This window comes from Lampetra planeri, chromosome 36, assembly GCF_965212315.1.
Source record: "Lampetra planeri chromosome 36, kcLamPlan1.2.h2, whole genome shotgun sequence".
Classification (NCBI taxonomy): Eukaryota; Metazoa; Chordata; class Hyperoartia; order Petromyzontiformes; family Petromyzontidae; genus Lampetra; species Lampetra planeri.
This window is the reverse complement of record NC_136142.1, coordinates 6,564,797-6,573,867: the sequence shown is the minus strand read 5'-3', so window position 1 is coordinate 6,573,867 and position 9,071 is coordinate 6,564,797. Positions and strand designations below refer to the sequence as shown.

General features: G+C 49.6%; 1 protein-coding gene across 1 annotated transcript; it reads right to left on the bottom strand.

Annotated features, from left to right (window-relative positions):
- Positions 1–219: 219 nt before the first annotated feature.
- Positions 220–1,210, bottom strand: LOC144730742 (protein transport protein Sec61 subunit gamma-like). Its single transcript, XM_078611462.1, has one exon. It carries the CDS (start codon positions 1,193–1,195, stop codon positions 989–991), a length of 207 nt encoding a protein of 68 aa, XP_078467588.1. The 5' UTR covers positions 1,196–1,210; the 3' UTR covers positions 220–988.
- Between the last annotated feature and the right edge of the window lie 7,861 nt (positions 1,211–9,071).

Here is a 9,071-nt window from a genome sequence, read left to right as displayed (position 1 = left end):
ATGAGCCCAGAGAATTATGGTGGAGGTGGTGGAAGAGGAGGAGAGGGAGGGAGGGGAGGGAGGAAGGGAGGGATGGAGGGGAGGGAGGGAGGGGAGGGGAGGGATGGAGGGAGGGGAGGGATGGAGGGAGGGCACTACCCTTTCAATTAAAACAAAGATATCGAACAATAACAGCAGAAACATTTTCTTAATCTAGATTGAAAACTAATTTATTTAAAACTGTTTTTTGTGTTCGCTTTGTTGTCCTTCCCCCGCACACTCCAAATAGCGCGGTTTGTCTACGTACGGCGCGAACGAAGTTCAACATCAACAATCATCGATGAATCGTCGTGTTTCATTCGCTCCGCCTAAACCAGGTGTCGGCAACCTGCGTATCCGGAGCCGCACGCGGCTCTCTTGAAGGGCCTGCCTCGTGGCGATACACATTTAGCCGTTCAGGTCGACCGTCTCGTATTCTGCGTGCGTGGTGGCTCTGGGAGAAACAAAAAAATCCGAATTCGACCAAAAAAATGGCTCTTCTTGTTGTGCTGATTGTCGGCCCCTGGACTCAACGGTTTGCACGTCGCGTGCAAGTCTCCGACGCAGGCTGTGTTGGTGTCGTTCGAGGGGTGATGGTGGTGGGTTATCTGCATTACTTTCTCACTCAAGATCTTACGAGTGGCTGTGTGCGCTGTATCGGTGTGCCCGATACAGCGCACACAGCGATAGCGCGAGAGGTCTACTGGATGTGGTGTCTCGGGTCCGTAAATATTTTGCAGACCCGGCTGCAATTGAGCCCTGAGTGTGTGTGTGTGTCTGTTGCCCGGTTTGTGTGTTGCGTACCCTGTTGTCGTCCCTTCCTTTTGCATCACTCACATGGGCTTAATTCATAAGTCAAGACAAAACTGAATGTCAAAAACTGCTGGTAAACATTGGACACATTTTGCAACATTATGGCATTAACTCCAGAAGTGACAGCATCTCTTTCAAAGTAGAACTCCAGTTGATCTTAACTGCCAACAATGATGTTGTTGATGGGAATATGGATGAGTTTCAAGAAGAAGCCGATGAAGCCCATTATGGCAAAGCCAATTGCCGTCGCTATTGCGATCTTCTGAAACTCCTTGCGGTCGGGCTTTGTGCAGCGTTTCACGAGCCGGATGGAATCCTTGGCGCACTGCCTGTCGGGATTCACGAATGTCATCGCCTGGTCCATGATGAATTAATCTTCACCTGGCCCAAGCCTCCAAGTCCCTGCGTCTCCTTCTCACCGGGCCGCACTCGTGACGTGCTCTTACAAACGTCCTCTTCCCTCGTCCCTCCACTCCTTCCCGTCCCTCCCCACAATCGCCCCTTCGTGATCCCGAAGCAACCCTCACGCATTCCGACTGTTGCTGCGACGCAAGCCCGGCGCAGGCAAGAGAATGGCGTGGGACTGCAAGGGCCGAGCAGGAGGAGCAGGAGGGTGCGCTCGGGAGAGGCGTGGGATGTCGAGGATTTCAGCCCTGAAGCAATGATTCGATTCTCACGTTCGCGCTCACGTGTACGTGAGCGGCAGTGCAGCGGCCAGCGCTACGCTGCGCACTACGAATCCGCTCACGGCCGACACCAGTGACGATTGTCTAAACCGGTGGTGGGCCTCTCTTGGGTCGACTTAGACTCAAATGAGTACCTGGCGCGGTGTGTAAACATCGCCACTGGGGAGAGAAATGCGGTCGGGCGTGGTGCGGGCCACTCACCCCCTCGTGTGCCGTTCCGGCCTTCATAGGTGCTCGCTAACAGCACTTGCCCCAAAAGTCTGGTTAAGGCTACACGGGGGATCTTTGTAAGGTTGTTGAACTTCTTTCGCACCGTACCTAGCCAACCGTGCTAATCGGATGTGCAGGAGGGTGGGGGGGGGCGCGGACAACAAACTAAACACCCCAAAAAACTGTTCTAAAGAAATTAGTTTACAATGAAGACGATAAAAGAACCGCATAGCTCCAGTGACTTCCTGATATCGGAAGGAAGAGCGTTCCAGACGGCCGCAGAAGCGGGCACGCAGCGCGCTCTGCATTGAAGACAGTTCGCTTTGGTTCACGGTACAATTAGATGTCATTATTTGTATGTATTGGTAACTCGTTAATGAGTACCCGGGACTTGCGCAGTTCGACTGGATTGTTTGTAGGAAGAGGTTGGATGAAGTTTGTTGTAATTACTGGCGAAACGTCTTACTCGGATTGTAAATGTTGTGGCTTGGCTCTCCAACACACAACGGGTTAGTGCTGTACTAGTACACTACACTATACACTACACTATACACTACACACTAGTGCTGTACTAGTGACGAATTGGCCACGTTCTGTTTACGTGACAACTCTTACTAGTTTGCCGTGTCGGGTGGTGGCGGGTTTAACGACACATTTATATATTTACGCGATCTCACCCCCCAAAAAAACCTCTTATGGATGATATTGGTCACGAAAGCCTGCGTGTTAAATGTATACACTGTATATTTTACATACTGATAGTGTTTAACATGTATACTGCATATACACTGTATATACTGTATATGAATTCTTTGGCGATGCTGCTGCGTTCACAATGGTGCACAATTAACAATAAAAAAACTAACACATTCGTGAATAACACTATGGCCTTAAAAAGATAATTATATATATATACATTTTGATTTAAAGCTTTCGTGACTGCAGGGATTCATATTCTTGGTTCTTTCGGTAAAGTCACGTCGAAGGGAAATAATAAAATAATACAAATATAAAACAATTAAATTCTCACGACGTTTCGACTGCAACACAATCAATCATCATCAGGTGTGAAATCCACAGCAAGAAATTTTGCAAAAACGTGGATTTCACACCTGATGATGATTGCTTGTGTTGCAGTCTAAACGTCGTGAGAATGTTATTGTTTAATATTTTTATTCTTTTATTATTTCCCTTCTACGTGACTTTACCGAAAGAACCAAGAATATGCATTGAGATTATTTTGATGATCTTGCTGCTTGACATTTCCACGTGGTAAGCCACTCTGTTAAGCTATTATTTGTGTCTTCTTGGTTCTTTCGGTAAAGTCACGTAGAAGGGAAGCAATAAAATAATAAAAATAAAACATAATAAAACAATTTTTTATTTTTATTATTTTATTACTTCCCTTCTACGTGACTTTACCGAAAGAACCAAGAAGATGAATCCCTGCAGTCACGAAAGCTTTAAATCGAAATCTATTATTTGTGGCCAGGTCGCTTGTGAAAAATAAGTGAATGCTTCAGTGGCCTTTACCTGATAAGGTAAAACGAATTATTTCGTTTATTTGTATTTTTAAGTGATTTGCTTACCTTTCCTATACTTTTCTCTCATATCGGGTTTTGTACTCTGTGTTGCTGTAACGTTCGGACTCAGATTCCTCCAGTATAAATACACATTCTGTTGATTCTCATACCATCCTGCCCAGATGCCTTGTTATAGTAATGTCCGACTCGTAGATACGTTTACTCCATCAACCTTCTGTGTGTGATATCACCATGCTATTTGCATGCAATTTTCATGCCGTTCGGACAAAGCTCAAAGACACCGATTGGCCCGCACGCGTTGTTCCACGCATCTATCGTTCGCCCTCAGAACGGACACTCAGGTGACCTGGTGGCTCAGGAGGTCAGAGTGCTGAGTCGGCACCGCTGGCCACCTGGGTTTGAGACCAAGTCACAGCCTCCTGTGAATATAACCACACTCTCAAGTTTCGGGATCGGTGATCTCAGCACGGTCACAAATCACTATTTGGAGGAAGGAAAAAAAAAAAGAACCACATCGCATTAAATTGTGTTTTGCACTTAATTCATATACATCCCAGCATTAAGGCCAAACACATGAGTTGCTTTGTCGTGTGACGAACGTTGCTATCAATGGTAGAGCACGTGGGAGAGAGATGCCCGCTCCTGTGTGGAACAGAGGTCACTTGAAGGGATCTCAGATGTAGCTCTGTGAGGTCCGCTTCCGCGCATCCACCCCTCTTAAGACGAAGGCCCGGGCACTTGCTTTGCGTTTCGTGATGCGACGCCGATAGTACGATGACAATTGACGGGGGGGGGTGGGAAGGATCCTGTACATCCACATTATGTTTTGTTTACAGAAGTAAATGTCAATTGATGAATCGTCGCTGCATCGTGATGCAGCCGGGAAGCCCGGCAGAGAGAGAGAAAGAGACAGGGGCGAGGACAGGTGCGTACAAGGGAGAGAATTGGATCACGTGGGGCCCTGGCGACGCCGATGCGTGCCCACGTGGGTGCTGTCCGGGCGGGGTGTTGCGTTGGGCGAGGTGCGGTGGCAGGTGTTGGTGGAGCGGCTGAAACCCGATCAGCAATTGCCTTTTAATTACAAAGCATCTGGCTTGTCAGCGTCTGTCACGGCACACCTTGACGTCCCCGCTGCCACAATTGAATGGGAGGAGGAGGAAGAGGAGGATGGGGAGTGGGGGGGTTAAAATGGGATGACGGAAAAAAACGTCATTATATATGTGTTAACGTGTTGTTGTTTTAACGCCCACTTTAATACAAAAAAAATGTATAGCAAGCGCTGGCAGTTTGTGTTGGGGGGAGTGGCGTGTGGCCGATGTTTAAACGTGCTCATTGTGGCGTAGTCGTGAGCGCCGATATTTCAATGTTGTACGTGACGTGAAACATCAGCTTGCGGGTGGTGGTGGTGGTGTGGATATGCACGTCGTCTATAACACCCAAGATGTCTCTGTGCTGCTGTACGTCGTGTTCGTTTAGAATATAACAGCGCAGCAAGTGGGACCTATGCTGTACTACATATGCTGCGGTTCAGGATTAATTGACATATTCCGCTCGTCGAATGCAACATTGTACCACCACGGCGATGATAATGATATACACATTATGAATGGACATCATTGATTCTCAGCCGGTTTAGTATTTTGTGTTTAGTATTAAAACGTCTGTGCAGGACACGTGCCTTTTACAATGATCTTCTTGGTTCTTTCGGTAAAGTCACGTAGAATGGAAATAATAAAAGAATAAAAATAAAACATTAAATAATTCTCACGACGTTTCGGCCACAACGCAAGCAGCCGTCCTCAGGTGAAGAACAGGTCTGTCAGACTTTACCGAAAGAACCAAGAAGATGAATCCCTGCAGTCACGGAAGCTTTAAATCGAAATTTTACAATGATGTTACCCTTTTTAGTTTTATGTAGTCAGTTATATTTGGTGAGGTATCTATTTGCTGAAGGTTTTATTCAGTTACTAGCGGAAAGTACCCGGCGAAAAAGAGACACATTGATTTAGACACACACAGACATCGACCCACACACACATCGACCTACGCGTACACACATGTGGACTCAAACACACACACATCGACACTATTAAAGGTTTGTGTAGGGCAGGGTTATTTTGTGTGTACATTACGCCGTGTAAAGCCAACAGGGTTCTTTCGTTAGCTGGAGTGGTTGATTTATTGAAGGCGGTGCGTGTGTGTGCATTGTGTACACGCGTGTGCGTTGTGTACACGCGTGTGCGTTGTGTACACGCGTGTGGGTTGTGTACACGCGTGTACACGTGTGTGCGCTGTGTACACGTGTGTGCGCTGTGTACACGTTTGTACACGTGTGTGCATCGTGTACACGTGTGTGCATTGTGTACACGTGTGTGCATTGTGTACACGCGTGTGCACTGTGTACACGTGTGTGCACTGTGTACACGTTTGTACACGCGTGTGCACTGTGTACACGTGTGTGCATTGTGTACACGCGTGTGCACTGTGTACACGTTTGTACACGCGTGTGCACTGTGTGCACGTGTGTGCATTGTGTGCACGTGTGTGCACTGTGCGTAGGGGCAGTGGTGGTGCAGTGGTTAGCCCATTGCGCTATGAACCCGGCGGCCCGAAGTTCGATTCCCGTACACGGCCACCCAACACCCGTGTCGCGATCACCTGAACCGCTCCTGGGCCTTCCCTCGGTCGACTCAGCCTCAAATGAGTGCCTGGTGCGATGTGTAAAACATCGCCACTGGGAAGACAAAGGCGGCCGGGCGTGGCGCTGGCACACCCCCCCCCCTCCCCCCATTCGTGTGCCTTGCCGGCCTTCATAGGTACTACTCTTGAACAGCACCTGCTTTATAAAGTATGCTATGGCTATCTCGGAGATTTGGGGGGGGGTCTTTGTGTTTGGCGTTGCCAGCACGCCGCGCCGCACCGATACGTGACGACGCCCATCGTGGCGAGCTATGGCCAAGCAAACGAGCCCCCGGCAAAGCGAGGCGGCAGTGGGGGAGGCCTTCATCCGGCAGTGGATTGACAGATGGATATGTCATCGTCGAGATGCGTGCCGCGTGTTGTGTGTGCGTACGTCGACTGGAGCGCGGGATTGTGCGTCGTAGTCACATAACGCGCCAACGACCCACGCGGTTTATACCACGTGTTCTTGTACAGGGAAATTGAGTTGTGCAGGTCCATACGGCAACAACAACAACATTCATATTCTTGGTTCTTTCGGTAAAGTCGCGTAGAAGGGAAACAATACAATAATTTTAAAACGCCACTTTTAAAAAAAATGCCTTGCTGTGGTTTTCACACCTGATGATGATCGCGACTTTACCGAAAGAACCAAGAATATGAATCCCCGCAGTCACGAAAGCTTTAAATCAAAACAACATTGTCTATCTATTTGTGTTTCTCTCCCTTGCGATGGGACTTTGTAGGATGAACGTTGAGATTGATAAGGGGCACGGGTTTTTGACCAACGATGTCTGAATCGGTCTGTAACAAGGTAGGGCGCTGATAAGTGGGTTGACATGAATGTAGTTAGCGGATTGCACTTCAAACCCCGGCCACCTGAGTTCGATTCCCGGCATTGTCAAAGGTCAGTGGCGAATATCTGAAAACGTGGGCAGACTGTGCCCATTCCATAGGAACGTGGAATTTCCAAATCACCGCAACGTACGAGCCGCGTTGAACACCCGTGTGATTGAGGGTGCGGGGAGGTGAAGGGGAGTCGCACGTCTTAAATTACGCGTACATTTATCACCAAGGAAACACTTTTTTTCGTCGCTCTGTAAGAGTGCGAGTCATTGCACACGTTTTAACAAACACAAGCGATTAAACCCGTGCGTGTCGAACGTCCCCCAGCACACAGAGTGCTGTCGCCGCCGTGTTGCCATGCGAACAAGCGGTGGTGGGGGGCCCGTGGTGGGTGGGGGGCCCAGAGGTCAGAGCGGTGAGTTGGTGCCGCTTATATTCCTGGGTTCCAAGCCGGGTTTTTAGCCACCTGCTGGGGTTAAACCGGAGTTCTCAAGTGAAGTGAATCGGTGCTGTTGTATTGAGTGACACCCCGCCACCACTCACCTACTCACTCATCCACTCACTCATCCACTCACCTACTCACTCACCCACTCACTCACCTACTCACTCATCCACTCACCTACTCACTCACCCACTCACTCACCTACTTACTCACCTACTCACTCACCTACTCACTCACCCACTCACCTACTCACTCATCCACTCACTCATCCATTCACCTACTCACTCACCCACTCACCTACTAACTCACCTACTCACTCACCTACTCACTCACCCACTCACCTACTCACTCACCCACTCACTCACCTACTCACTAACCGACTCACTCACCGACTCACTCACCCACTCACTCACCTACTCACCGACTCACTCAACTACTCACCCACTCACTGACCCAAGATCCCATCCCTCATATTCTTATCTGCATCTATGCCTATACTGTGACCCTGTGTGTATTGAGTGGCACCCTGCTACCACCCACTCACTCACCTACTCACCCACTCACTCACCTACCAACTCACTCACTCACATACCCACTCAGTCACTCACCTACGCACTCACTGACCTACTCACCAACTCACCTACTCACCAACTCACTCACCTACCCACTCACTCACATACCCACTCAGTCACTCACCTACCCACCCACTCACCAACTCACTCACTGGCTCACTCACCTACTCACTCACCTACTCACTCACTCACATACTCACTCAGTCACTCACCTACGCACCCACTCACCTACTCACCAACTCACTCACATACCTACCCACCCACTCACCTACCCACCCACTCACCAACTCACTCACTCACCCACTCACTCAAATACCCACTCAGTCACTCACCTACCCACCCACTCACCAACTCACTCACTCACACACCTACTCACCCACTCACTCACCTACCCACTCAATCACATACCCACTCAGTCACTCACCTACCCACCCACTCACCAACTCACTCACTCACTCACCTACTCACTTACCTACCCACTCACCCACTCACTCACATACCCACTCAGTCACTCACCTACCCACCCACTCACCAACTCACTCACTCACTCACCTACTCACCCACTCACTCACCTACTCACCCACTCACTCACCTACTCACCCACTCACTCACCTACTCACGAAGGATCCCCTCCCTCCTGTTCTTCTCTGCGTCCATGCCCCTACACTGTGAGCAACCGGTAAACACTCGGGGACCTGTCTCTGAACTTGCTGCGCTGCAGTTTAACAGCAAATGAATACAAGCAGAACGCGTAAACTTCAAATTAATCCATCATTTGTTAGTGTATTGTATGTCCGGGTTGGTTCATTAAGATGTCACCACTTAAAGGTGCCCCTGAGTACAGTCGCTGCTGTAACAGCCACTGCTGCTGCTGCTGCTACTGCTGCTGCTACAGCCGCTGATACAGCTGCTGCTGCTACTGCTGCTGCTGCTACAGCCGCTGCTGCTGCTGCTACAGCCACTGCTGCTGCTGCTGCTACAGCCATTGCTGCTACTGCTGCTGCTACAGCCACTGCTGCTACTGCTGCTGCTACAGCCGCTGATAATTATATGGTGAGTGGAGTGTTTGGGGTGAGATGGTGAGCTGGATGCGCGAGTCGAATAAGCAAGTGAGCTGGCGTGTGAGCGGGGAGGCGCATAGGTGGGTGAGCGGGTGAGTGAATCAGTAGGTGGGTGAGCCGGTGGGTGAGTCGGTGGGTGCGCAGGTGAGTGAGTAGGCGGGTGAGCAAGTTAGTGAGTCGGTGGGTGCGCAGGTGAGTGA